The 13,687-nt window shown below is 36.9% G+C and overlaps 1 protein-coding gene across 3 annotated transcripts in view; it reads right to left on the bottom strand.

The window, feature by feature from the left end:
* LOC117428027 (fibrillin-1-like) overlaps positions 1-9,024 on the bottom strand; it is a 72,849-nt gene extending 63,825 nt beyond the window's left edge. Inside the window, exons 1-4 of one of the 3 annotated variants that reach the window (XM_058995128.1) lie at positions 8,829-9,024; positions 8,051-8,340; positions 2,210-2,292; positions 1,804-1,902 (exon numbers count right to left, since the gene is read on the bottom strand). In XM_058995128.1, coding sequence (XP_058851111.1) covers positions 1,804-1,902; positions 2,210-2,292; positions 8,051-8,217 — 349 coding nt within the window. In that variant the 5' untranslated portion in view covers positions 8,218-8,340; positions 8,829-9,024. The remainder of the gene's footprint in view (positions 1-1,803; positions 1,903-2,209; positions 2,293-8,050; positions 8,341-8,828) is intronic. The other 2 variants (XM_058995126.1, XM_058995127.1) reach the window with 2 other exon arrangements.
* Positions 9,025-13,687: the final 4,663 nt, after the last annotated feature.

Here is a 13,687-nt window from a genome sequence, read left to right as displayed (position 1 = left end):
GGCTGTCGCTCTTCATTTTGTCATTTTTCACACTCCTCCTAGTTAGCAGTTACACAAAAAAAAAAATCCCTTGAACAAAACCAAGAACATGCTGTGGTGCAAATGTGAGGCTTATATTAATTAATTAGGCAGCTGATTGAGTTTCTCGTTAACCCCACGAGTATCTGTTTTCATCCCTGCTATTTTTAGGGTCTTGAGAAGCTTGACAAGAAAGGCACTATACACCAGTTCTATTTTATTGTATGTTTAATCCAGGTAGGAGTGCCAGTGTGAAAGGGGCTTAAAAGTATTGTTAACACAATTGAAACATTACTCTTTACCACTTACCAATTTGACAAGCAGTTCTTTAGAGATTTGCATGCATGTATGTCTATCTCCACTAATCCATGCATATCTCCAGAGTTGGGACAGTAGTGTTTATATTACTAATATCTAGCTCATGCATATAACATTGTAATTTGTTTTGCAAAAGTGAAGTTACAGTAGATACAAATCCTCACAAATGAGTATCAAAGAAAGTAAAAAGTATGATACAGTTATGTGCCGTTTAACAAAAACAGAAGGGATTAAGGCAAGGCACGGGAAATGATATCATCTGTCAAGCAGGGTAGGAACTTAAAACCACAAACTGATTTCAATTAGACTGAGTCCTGCCAAAAGCTAATTTCACATCCCACATGAACAGAGAAGCCATTTAAACCGTGTTCTTAAGGAAGACGAACACAATAACCTACGCCATGTTCTTTCTTTTAAGCTAAATATTTTAAAACAATCTGAAATAATTAGGGCACACTTTCCACACCACCCCCTAATGTATCTCCTGAGGCTTCCTATAACGTGCAATAACTTTTTAAAACTCTTCTGTGGCACAGTGCACCCATGGGATACAGTAATTGCTAGTGAGAAGTGTTTGTTGAGTAGCTTGAATTAATGCATGCAACTGAAACATCTGTCCAGCTGTATCAGGAAACATCCTGTAGCCTGTAGTCACAGTACATGGATGTGTTATAACTTCTTGTACACAAACATGCAAAGATTACTGAAATCGAGCGTTTATTAAGCCAGAAATAAGTAGGTTACCATGACATAGACTGAAACCCTCAAGATATATAAAAATGTAAGTATGAGACATGAACACAGAGGATATTAACTTAGCAGATTATTTAAATACTATTGCTGCTTTGTCTGGCCTAGACACTAACCCCCCCCCCAATATAATCTTTCCAGACAGATAAAAAAAAAAAAAAAAAAAAGCCTGTTGTGTTTACCTACTGGCAGTGCTTCTATAAAAATACAATTCGAAGTACCAAAATAGTAATGCCAAAGAATGTAGCTAGAGGGAACACTGCCATGCCACATCTCAAACAGCTATTTCACTATGCCAACCGATTGCATGTGATCAAATGTAATGCAATAGTGCAATACGGGTATTTAAAAAAAACTTTTAGAATCATTTATGTCATTCTTTATAGCATCCATGATTAACACCCCAGTAAGCTATAAGATTGTTAGTAATACATCATATACAACATGGCCTTATGTAATGTAAATTGACATAATTACTGACAGGTTCCTCCAGATATCCCCAATTCTGGATATACTCAAAAGCTTGTGCTCTAGAATGTCCTAACCGAGTTTCATCACAGTCGTATTAACAGGTCTCCAGATATCAGTAAAACTCGAAATTGTGACCTACATACAACTCAACTACACCCTCATCACCAGGGGTGTGTATTCCCTATGGTGGATAAGAAACAGTTAGGGCATTATGCACTATTTGGTCAAATATAATGGTTCACTAACCTGATTTGGAACCACAAGAGGGTGCAATTTGACCACTTGGGCAGGTGCACATATTTGGCCTGGAGCAAAATCCATCTCCACAAGAGCTTCGGCAAATCGCTGCAAAATATAATAGAGTACATCCATAAAACAAAACACACACGCACACTTATATTTATGTTATTAAAATGAACTCTAACCACACCCACCACTTTTACTTTGTCATTAAGGTGAGGGTTGCCAGAGCTAACTAAAGGAACTCATATTCTCTGGATCCCAGACAGTACTCTCATATTCTCTGGATCCTGGACAATGTAAGATTACTGTTCCTTACAGGCAAAGTGTGTCAGCCGTGGACTAGTGGGACCTTGCGCCAGTGACTGGCCTCACAGCTTTTGGCTTTGAATCAACTTCAGATTGTACTTACGGACAATGCACTGGTTTCCCCCAGACAGAGTCTTCCATCCTGGGCAGCAGTATGCATTGAACCGTGATCCACAAACATTCGGTCTAGAAAAGAAAATGAATGAGACGAATATATCAGCATGCTTGTGTTGTTGAGTTTTCTTTTGTTAGACCTGTACTGCAGAGCAGGTGCCATAGTTAATCATACAGTACTCTTAAGCAACACAGAATACAATATACAACAGTCTACGTTAAACCCCACTTTATAATACTCTCAATAGCCTTAACAAGTGTCATCACAGTAAGAAAAGCGGTTCTGTAGATAAACAGCATGCAAATATGTAATGAATGGACAGAAGAACGACAGCCAGCACAGGAAAATAAAACTGAATAAAGAGGGAGAATGAAGGAGGTTAGAAATATTCTCACACCAGTCAGAAAAGACAACGCAAAGCCTTTTCATCCAGGCACTGGGCGATTCCCACTCATGACTCGGGACAAACACTGTTTAATAAGACTCTGGCCTTAACTACTGGGACAAACATTGAATACTTTTGCTTGTTTCCAACAATTTTGTTTAGTTTACTGAAGGTAATGATTTATACTGCAACAAACATAAATGACATTGTAAAATGGACTCCAATGCACAAAAGCATGTTTAACTGTACACTAAATTACAGTTCCTTGGTGTCTCTTTACCACATCATGTGTGCACTCTACTTTATAAGGAAACAGGCACGGTTGACTGCCCAGTTTGTTTCTATTCCACCTTTAAACCACCTTTCTATTGCATTCTGAAAGCCAAAGAGACATGTTCTTGTTACTACTTGCAGCAATAGGCTGTTATAAAGGAGAGCTGAGACAACACTGACTCAAATAACCTCCTTAATGATATAAAAACTATTTGTTTTCTATAAAGTTATTCAGTTTAGGCTCTGGCATTCTTAGAGTCTGTGACTGTTGTACTTTACAGGCAATCTCACTAAAAAGACAAGTGTCATTTTCTTGTAAAAGCAGTAAAATGGAAATGATACTATAGCCTAAGCCTCTGGTGGGATTTGAATTATGCTGGCACCAATCAGACTCAGTTTGAGACAGGCAGCTGTTGTCAGTCACTTGTATTGAACACAAAAAGACATCCTTATCTGTGCTTGGTTTGAATGGACTGTAAAAGCAGGTGTCGGTTTAGTTTTTTTACTATAGTGTATTGTTATGTTGGATTAAATAGTTTACTGTTTCACTTTTCTGATGGCTCTGAAGCAATATGTCATGTTTGTGTTGTGTGATGTTCTGTTTGTAATCTCTTATTGGTTGTGTGAGGTATGTAGTGTTTTTTTTTTTCTTATTGTACCGCAGGCAAAGCATTTGTACAGCATTTGGCCCACTTTGAAGATTTAACATGTCTTGAATCCGCACAAACAGCTAGATATTTTAATATCTCGTGCTTCCCTATATCTTGAAGATTTAAATCCAAATCAAGGAGACAGTTACAACAATTAACCACCGGTGGTACTGTGTGTCTACAAAACACCTAAAATAATTCAAGGTCTATTTAGCACCGTTATTTCTCAGTTTTGTCTATCTAAAATACTGATGATATTGTAACATTTAAACTCAGCAGCTGTGATTCCTAAGGGGCAGGAAAGCAACATATTTATTCTGCCCCAACTCTTAAGGGGGTTCTGACCCAGATATGTCACAGAAGCCTTGCTAATCACTGCAGAAACTACAAAGCTCTTGCAAGGATTGCCCATATAACAACTAACAACTTCCTTGTGCTGCGTTTGCACAAATGCTTTATATTACGCATGCTCATTCCATTCCTGAGGTAGTGAAGTGAAGTAGGAATTGCCAGCTTTGTGGGAGTTTATTGATTAATGAATGCTTAATTACATGGGGTTTGTGTCACTACTGAAGAATCAAGCATTCATAAAGATCAAACTAAGCTGTAACACCTACTTAACTAGAAAGGATATTGTATTGAAGATGTAGTGCCCTTTACAGTATATTGGACATGTATAATGTCCTGCTGATGCATGAAATAAAAGGTGTATGGCTATTTAGCTCACAGAGTGGAACAATGTCAAGCAGGTTTCAAGGAGGAAAGCGTGGGTGCCCAATACAACTACACAAAGGCTACACAATAGAACAACTTAACACACAAGAAATGTAATATTTTTGTGCACTGCAGCTTTTAGTTAACCCAAATAAATACTGTGCTATATTCACTGTATTGCTAGTTCACACAAATGCCTTTCCCCAGGATAGTGGTATTGTTCTCTATGTTGATATATTTTGAAGTCTGATTCTGTAAATCCTGAAGTGTTGGCACATTTTCATAAACTTCAGTAGAATTCCTACTTAAACAGAAAATATGCTTTCCTAAATCACCTGCACTTGGAAAAACTAACACAACCCTTTTTCCTCCACACACTATTATTATTATTTATTTCTTAGCAGACGCCCTTATCCAGGGCGACTTACAATTGTTACAAGATATCACATTATTTTTTACATACAATTACCCATTTATACAGTTGGGTTTTTACTGGAGCAATCTAGGTAAAGTACCTTGCTCAAGGGTACAACAGCAGTGTGCCCCACTGGGGATTGAACCCACAACCCTCCAGTCAAGAGTCCAAAGCCCTAACCACTACTCCACACTGCTCCACACTACCATATATTCATTTAATCACCATATCCAGATTGCTCTGATTCAAGCAGAAAAAGCAGACCTCTCTAAGCCCCATCTTGGCAAATAAAATGATTATCAAGACACTGAAGAACAGCAGTGTAAACCACCCTAATACTTCCTACCACGACCACAGGTATGCACAGAGACAATTCTGTCAGTCAGTAAGTTCCCTGCTTCCGTTTCATAGAGGAAAGCACTAGCAACAAACTGCTATATTTAGTCTAATCGTTGATATTAAGGCTGACAAAAAAAAGGTTAATTAGTAAACATACACAGTACTGTGCAAAAAATGCTGTAAAGTAAGAATGCTTTCAAAAATAGACATGTTAATAGATTATATTTATCAATTAACTAAATGCAAAGTGAGTGAACAGAAGAAAAATCTAAATCAAATCCATATTTGGTGTGACCACCCTTTGCCTTCAAAACAGCATCAATTCTTCTAGGTACACTTGCACAAAGTCAAGGATTTTGTAGGCATATAATCAGGTGTATGATTAAACAATTATACCAAACAGGTGCTAATGCTCATCAATTCAATATGTAGGTTGAAACACAATCATTAACTGAAACAGAAACAGCTGTGTAGGAGGAATAAAACTGGGTGAGGAACAGCCAAACTCAGCTAACATGGTGAGGTTGCTGAAGACAGTTTACTGTCAAAGGTCATACACCATGGCAAGACTGAGCACAGCAACAAGACACAAGGTAGTTATACTGCATCAGCAAGGTCTCTCCCAGGCAGAAATCTCAAGGCAGACAGGGGTTTCCAGATGTGCTGTCCAAGCTCTTTTGAAGAAGCACAAAGAAACAGGCAACGTTGAGGACCGTAGACGCAGTGGTCGGCCAAGGAAACTTACTGCAGCAGATGAAAGACACATCATGCTTAGTTCCCTTTGCAATCGGAAGATGTCCAGCAGTGCCATCAGCTCAGAACTGGCAGAAAACAGTGGGACCCTGGTACACCCATCTACTGTCCAGAGAAGTCTGGTCAGAAGTGGCCTTCATGGAAGACTTGCGGCCAAAAAGCCTTAACTCCGATGTGGAAACAAGGCCAAGCGACTCAACTATGCACGAAAACACAGGAACTGGGGTGCAGAAAAATGGCAGCAGGTGCTCTGGACTGATGAGTCAAAATTTGAAAGATTTGGCTGTAGCAGAAGGCAGTTTGTTCGCCGAAGGGCTGGAGAGCGGTACATGAATGAGTGTCTGCAGGCAACAGTGAAGCATGGTGGAGGTTCCTTGCAAGTTTGGGGCTGCATTTCTGCAAATGGAGTTGGGGATTTGGTCAGAATTAATGGTCTCCTCAATGCTGAGAAGTACAGGCAGATACTTATCCATCATGCAATACCATCAGGGAGACATCTGATTGGCCCCAAATTTATTCTGCAGCATGACAACGACCCCAAACATACAGTGAAAGTCATTAAGAACTATCTTCAGTGTAAAGAAGAACAAGGAGTCCTGGAAGTGATGGTATGGCCCCCACAGAGCCCTGATCTCAACATCATCGAGTCTGTCTGGGATTACATGAAGAGAGAGAAGCAACTGAGGCTGCCTAAATCCACAGAAGAACTGTGGTTAGTTCTCCAAGATGTTTGGGCCAACCTACCTGCCGAGTTCCTTCAAAAACTGTGTGCAAGTGTACCTAGAAGAATTGATGCTGTTTTGAAGGCAAAGGGTGGTCACACCAAATATGGATTTGATGTAGATTTTTCTTCTGTTCACTCACTTTGCATTTTGTTAATTGATAAATATAAACTATTAACATGTCTATTTTTGAAAGCATTCTTACTTTACAGCATTTTTTCACACCTGCCTAAAACTTTTGCACAGTATACTGTGGAGTTATACAGAGAATGTATTGGTTTTAGCGAAACTTACTTTAAAAGCTTACACTATTTAGTAGAAATTCATTTTAGAAATGTTTATTTTACAAGTTACTTTTCATAGTTTCCAAGAAGTGTATTTTGTATGTACAAATGAGCTGAAGAGAGGATAACTTGCATAATGTAAAACTGCCAGTGCTGTATTTTATAGAACATACAGAATACACCTCGAAACACACCAATGATCAAACTTCCCTTTAACATAAAACTTGAGCTTATTTCGGAATTATTCTGGCACAAGTTCAGTTGGGACCGCCCTTCACCAAAACATGGGATGTGTTGGAATCCTCTAGCAAATGTGGCCCAGTAAACAGTCAAGTAAAGTTCGGTTTGTCATAAATATCTGGTTTATTATTACTGTGTATGATTGTTTAACGTGTGTACCTTACAAAAAGCAGGCTATCGTTCTGTTTAGGAATGCTGTACAATGGTTGAGGATTTTAAAAAAATTGTACCTCTACAGTAATGTATTTGTGCCATTATTCTTTTTTAATTATTTAAACTGCTTCACAATAAGGTCCCCTTTGTTTCAGCGAATATTGTATATTCTCCAGCGCGACTGGAATGTGCTAACTGTGCCAGTACTTTAATTACAAAACTTTCCGACAAAATTGCTGCAGCTCCTTGCTTCCATTATATTACTCACAATACCTTATTCCAATTACAACTATGACATTTTCTTTACATGTATTTAATTGTTCCTTCATCAGAAACCTAAAGTGTATAATATAAAGTCACTTACACTGTAGGCAAAACAATAACCGCAATCGCATAAGGTTTTTTTTGTTTGTTTGTTTGTTTACTGTAATAAAATAGCCAATTTCGTGCATTCAAAATACGATAACAATACACGTATTCATAAATAAAATATACCAGGCTACGTTATTACAGAATTTTCTCTGCTTGCATGAATCTGTGGGAAATGGCAAAGATGTGAATGCACCATTCATCTTTAATTAAAAAGACGCAGATCTGTACACGTTTTCTAAAGAACCATTGCCAAGAAAATCCATCACAGAAAATAATATTTGTGGGCAACGGAACAACATCTCCAAATGGTTGGCTGGGATAAAAGAAAATGAATGCTATAAACACAATAAAGCCCAATTAAAAGCAAAGGAATTTGTACATTTGATGTTATCAAAAGTGTGTGTTCCAGCCTAACTATGGAAAATTGTACACATGCAGTTGCAGCAGTTGTCTATCAGTACATTTTTGGGGTAACGAACCACATTCAAAGCACTTAATTAATGCGATTATAATTGGTGGACAAAATTACCCCTTCAGCACATCTTGACCGCCTCCCCTTCTTTTTGACCTGCTGGCTTTCTGTTCGCTGTATATGTCAGCTTCGGTATCTCGCTCAGCACCTTCACTTTCCTTGACGGAGAGAGATGAAATAGCTGCAAATCCCAGAACAAACCTCAGCAGACACCCCAACCTCATACTGCTCAGATTCACTTCTTAAGTGTTACTCCACTTTTTTATGGTGATAACGGCGTTTATTTCCAAAGAGTCCTCTCTCCCCAGCCCAGTCCAGCTTTCCACGCTCCCGACCTGAAGGCAAAACTGCGATTCAAAAAACAAAAAGAGCAATAAAAACTGCAAGTTGTAGCAGCTGACATAACCAGATGCTATTCCAAAGTTATCTAAGTTGGGAAAGGTTTCAAAAGTAATGCATTATCCTATAAAGTAAGCTTCATTACTTATATCCCCAAAGAAACAAAATAATTAAGGCTGTCACAAGTAATTTTGCGTATATCAGTTATTTTTAATATGAAAATGTACGTACACTGATGGAATATATCAAATAAATACATATTACAGTATTGCAGCTTTGCAGAACACACACACAGGCACACACACACACACACACACACACACACACACACACACACACACACACACACACACACATATATATATATATATATATATATATATATATATATATATATATATATATATATATATATATATATATAACTATGTTTTTAAGCATGCGTTTTATAAAATATTTTTGGAGAAAAACAGACCATATCCAAAAGTTACTGTACCTTCTCTCCAATAGGAGAAAAAGGCTTCAAATCCGCCCAAGAAAAAATATGCTAATGTTTTTTCCTGTTCATTGCAAGCTGGAAAACATAAATATATATTTTCCCCTCTTAATAATACATTTCAAGGCAGTTGGAGCATTCTACCGCGGAGGGAGTGAGGATGACAGTTCCAATGAAATGTACCTTCCTTCAAACTGCTACCTCCCTTCTTCCCAACAACTTCAAATCTCGCCTTTCCAATCGCTCGCTCTCGCGATACACAACAACTGGCACAAAACTGTCCATTTTAGTCCAGTGAGTCACACATTTTATTAATAACCCTTTTTTTTCTCCTTGCGTTCCCGAAATAAAATATACAGCTTTTCATTTTTTTAACAGTCTCGAACATGTATGAATTTACTTCTGCATGAATTTCTATAACATACAGTGGTGCAAGAATGCACAAATATACCAGGTCTGGAGTGTGATGGCTTGCTGTAACAGAGTCCTGTACAGCTGGAGGGATTTGACTGACGTATCACCAGTATGCATACTTTCTGTTTTTCAGCGTTTCTCTTAGACACTTGTTGAAATACACTTTAGTAACACACTGCAGTAAAGAAGGAACTATCGTAAAGTTCGATTTGATGAAATCCATGGTAGCGCAGGTACTACGGGCATATTCGTAGTCAAATTATAACGCGATAGTAGTCTATATTAAAAAAAAAACAAAACAACGAAGGTATTGTTAACTGTCTGTACTGGATTATATTTAGATTGGTAATGGCAAGCCATGTAACCACAAACCACTGATTGCATACTTTTAATTATTAATATACGTTACATGTTTAAAATAATATTTAATTTATGATGAATTGGGCCAGTATGAAACAATGGTCTGTTGCTGCCTAACCGTTATTATAAACAGCCATTTTATTTTGTGAACATAAATAAATAAATAAATAAATAAATAAATAAATAAATAATCCTGCTTACCACTACACAATAGGAATCCGATACAGTGACCAGTGGTCTCTCTATACTTGCTAGATAAGCTGAATCACTGCATGTATTTAAAATAATGTAATCCAAAAATAACAATACGTTAGATAATGTATTGCAACAGGATTGTTGCAAAATAACTTTATTTGTCCCACGGTACCATTTAATGGTTACTTCATGAAGCTTTCATAAGTCAGAAGAAAAAAAACTAGCGTCATTTGCCCTAATTGGGTTTGGATCCCTTCCACTGAGAGTGCAGATCCACACCCAGGCTAACCTACTCCCCAGCACGGAGCTTCTTCCTGTCCGTTTCCATTGGTTCGGTTTCTCGTGTGCACTTTTTTGTTTCAGTTCTTGGCATATGCCTGTGATTGGAATTAGTGATGGTTAGAGTAGCATAGTAAGGATCTTGGATCTGATGCACCACATGAAAACAGTTGGTACTGAGCTATTTCCTGGTACCTTCTGTCTACGAGTCATGAGTCAATCTCCCCAGAATACATGTTGAAATGGAGTCATATTTTCTATTCCTAGGCCCTGAAGTTGAAAATCACTGGCTTGGCAATGCAATGCACTGCACTGAAAAAGGAATCTTATCAAAGTTTATCAAACTAAAAAAAAAAAAAAAAACACCTTTGCAGTTGCTCTAGTATCAAAAGTGTATATGTGCACAATAATGCAATAATGGTTCATTATGCCTTTTTAGCATACAGTATCAAGCTACAGGATAGTTTGAAAATGGATTCCTGTGGTACTACAGAGTAAAAACACATTAATTCCTGAGTATTTTATTCTAACAGCATTTGGCAATAAAATGAAAAATACACAGAAACTTTGTCAGCAAAGTCATTAAGTAATAAAAGAGTGGTAAAATAGCCCAAAATATAAAAATAAAGTTGCTTATTCATGCAATAAACAGAAAAGTATTGTTTATTTTTGTTGTGCTATGGTTCAAGTGCCATTAAATGAAAAAAGTCCGCTTATTTGCAGGAATTACATGATTTCCCACTGTGGTAAATGTTTTCCCACAGCGACAGTGCTGCACCATATGATATTTGCTTTATATAATGAATGCATTCGCCAGTAATTAAAATAATCTAAGCACAATTTGAAAGAAAAAAAACGTGGTCATTTTTTGTTCATTTTGTCTTGATTGCGTAAATAAAACCAGATTTCTGGTTGCAGTTTGTAGCATCTGGAACAAACTTTCTAAAACAAAGGCACTTACTGTGTACAAGTTTAAAAAATATATCATTATTGGACCTACGGTGTTTACATTTCTGCTTAGTAAACTTTGATCAGCAAAGCTGTTTATGTTTATTGTTCAAAAGATCAAAAGACAGATATGTCTTACCTGTTGAGAGCGTGTTGTCAAGATCAGTATACAGATTCAGTGGTCAGTTTTGCATACTTGAGAGAACTTGTTTATAGATTTATACGTTTGTTTATGTCCATAAATGGAATAAGTTCAATATAACCTGTCATGTATGTAATAATAATAATATGTTTGATGTATTTTTATAGGGAAAAAAAGCGTTTTATGTACAACATAATGCTTTAATGTACAAAGTAGTTGTGGACCAAATATATTGTTGTAATGCTCTAATCCCACCAACAGAGGTCACAGAGTAGAGTCTCATAAAGTTGGTGTTAATAATTGAGCATTTTCAATATGGGAATAGCTGTGTGAGCCACACCCAAGACTTGCTTAACCAGTGTGTTAAACTGTTCCATCCAGCTATGGGGATGTTAACGTTGCACTAATAAAAAATAATCAAGCCAAATCTCAGGACTTTACATTGAGTCCCTGTCTTATTTCAGTATTGCCAGATAGTATTCAATACCTTGTAACCAACATCAAAGAGAATGTACCTGTGTGCTGTATTATTTCCTATTAATAGTTCATTAATAATGTAATATTTAGAGATAAAAGGATCAAAGTGGATTTTATTAGCACAGGATATAGTTAGGTGAATCATGATATACCAAAATAGCACAACCATCATACTTCTTGTTGTATCATAACCAAGAACATCATGTCATTATTTTGAAGACCTATTTTAATGTCTTTAAGATGACAAGTTGCCATGGCAATGCACTTGGTGCTGCCACAAGTTGTTTATATAGTAGTTATCGTCGATTGGGCAGCAGTTACATATTTCACAGAATGTTCTGGGGAGTAAAACTTTTACTTTGAGATCAATTCTTGAATATTTTATAGGAGAATGTGCAGTCATCAGCTGAATTATTTAGGAATGCAAAGATTGAAAGTTGGCAAAGGGCATGGATCATAATAATGAAGATTAAGTATAAAAGATTAGGAGGTGTTGCTAATATACAGTGGAAACATTATTTTAAATAATTACTTATCCCATAAACACAAGGTTGCAGCATTTAACAGCCGCTGGACAGTCATGCAGAGGATGGCCTGATGAAGACAGGTTCTTGGCATGTGGAGTTGACCATGCAGTGTTTGAATTGTCTCTGCCTCAGGCTCAGGAAGCTGACCATAAATACTGCAAAAAAGAACACAGATGGTTTTTCGATATGTTAATTGTGAATACATAATCTTTCCTTAAATTCACTGTGTTTCCTTAAAATAACTTTTGTAGTATACATGTATAAAAATTTTCCAGTTTATGGATTTAAATATATTTAATAATGTCTACACTGTTCATTTAATTGATGAAATGCAGTGTGCTTTTGCACGCAGGCGTAGGGTTGGTGGACTAGACACCTGCTGGTTTTTCGATGTTGGTCCCATGGAGGAAGAGTCACATAAGTATGTTTCATACGGACTTCATAAACCTTGGGATTCCCAAGCGAATCTCTTAACCGCTGTTTCAATTGCTGTGATTTCAGGAGTTTGGTTCCTAATCGAGGTAACCTTTCAAGGGGCAGAGGAGTAAGGGCTCTCTTATTTATCCACAGCAGTATAGGATAGGTGTAACCATGGTGATGATGTGACTTTGACTAGATAGGGGTCTGGTAAAATACAGCGCCAGGTGTTACATACCTTAAGATGTAACACAAAAATGTACAGTTTTTACCATGCCAACAAACAGTATCTAATGTTTTATGGTTTATGGTCTTTTTAGTAAATGTGCTTATAGAAACATTCTTAAAGTGGGTGACTAAAACAAGGCCTAATGTTTAATTTATTTTGATAACACTGATGACATTTCTATTTTTATATGATATTAAAATAACTACATTAAGCTGCATATTTCTGAAAATAAACGTAAACTCAGGTCAATACCCTTGTGCTTAAACTAGCCATTTCACTCAAACTTTCCCACATTAATTGTTTTTCTTGGCTGCATCAGAGTTATTTTATTTCCTTTTGCCTTTTCTCAATAATGAACTGTTGCCAATCGAACCATAGGCTGCCAGAACAATTTAAGAAATAAAGAACAAATCAACAAAACATATGTGTGCATTCATTTTTAAAACATCCAACCTCTATTTATTACTGAATAGACTTTCTAGCCTTGCCTGCATAATTGTGATTGTGGTGTGCTTTTCTTAATTTGTAAGATAAGTTCATAATGGTAGAAGTATAAAGTATAAAATGGTTCCAGATTGGGCTTTTTTCTTTACAAGACACATTTCTCCACTTTAAATTTCTCAGGCACTGATACTTTTTTCCTTTTTCTAGTTCCCCAAAGAGTTGGGTGGCTCCCTATTGCCTTCATGAGCTTTCATTTATTTAGAAAAAAATACACTTGTAAGTTGGCGCTCTAGTAAAATCTGCAAAATACTTTTAATTCATTTTGGCATTGAAGGGTGTGGTAGACGATCCTTGGACTATAACTTGGGTTGATATACAGTACATCATTTCCCTTTTTCCACTCGTTTAAACCCTCAATGGAGTCCTT

This window comes from Acipenser ruthenus, chromosome 21 (assembly GCF_902713425.1).
Source record: "Acipenser ruthenus chromosome 21, fAciRut3.2 maternal haplotype, whole genome shotgun sequence".
Taxonomy (NCBI): domain Eukaryota; kingdom Metazoa; phylum Chordata; class Actinopteri; order Acipenseriformes; family Acipenseridae; genus Acipenser; species Acipenser ruthenus.
The sequence above is the reverse complement of the archived record's forward strand: the minus strand, read 5'-3'. Positions and strand labels throughout refer to the sequence as shown.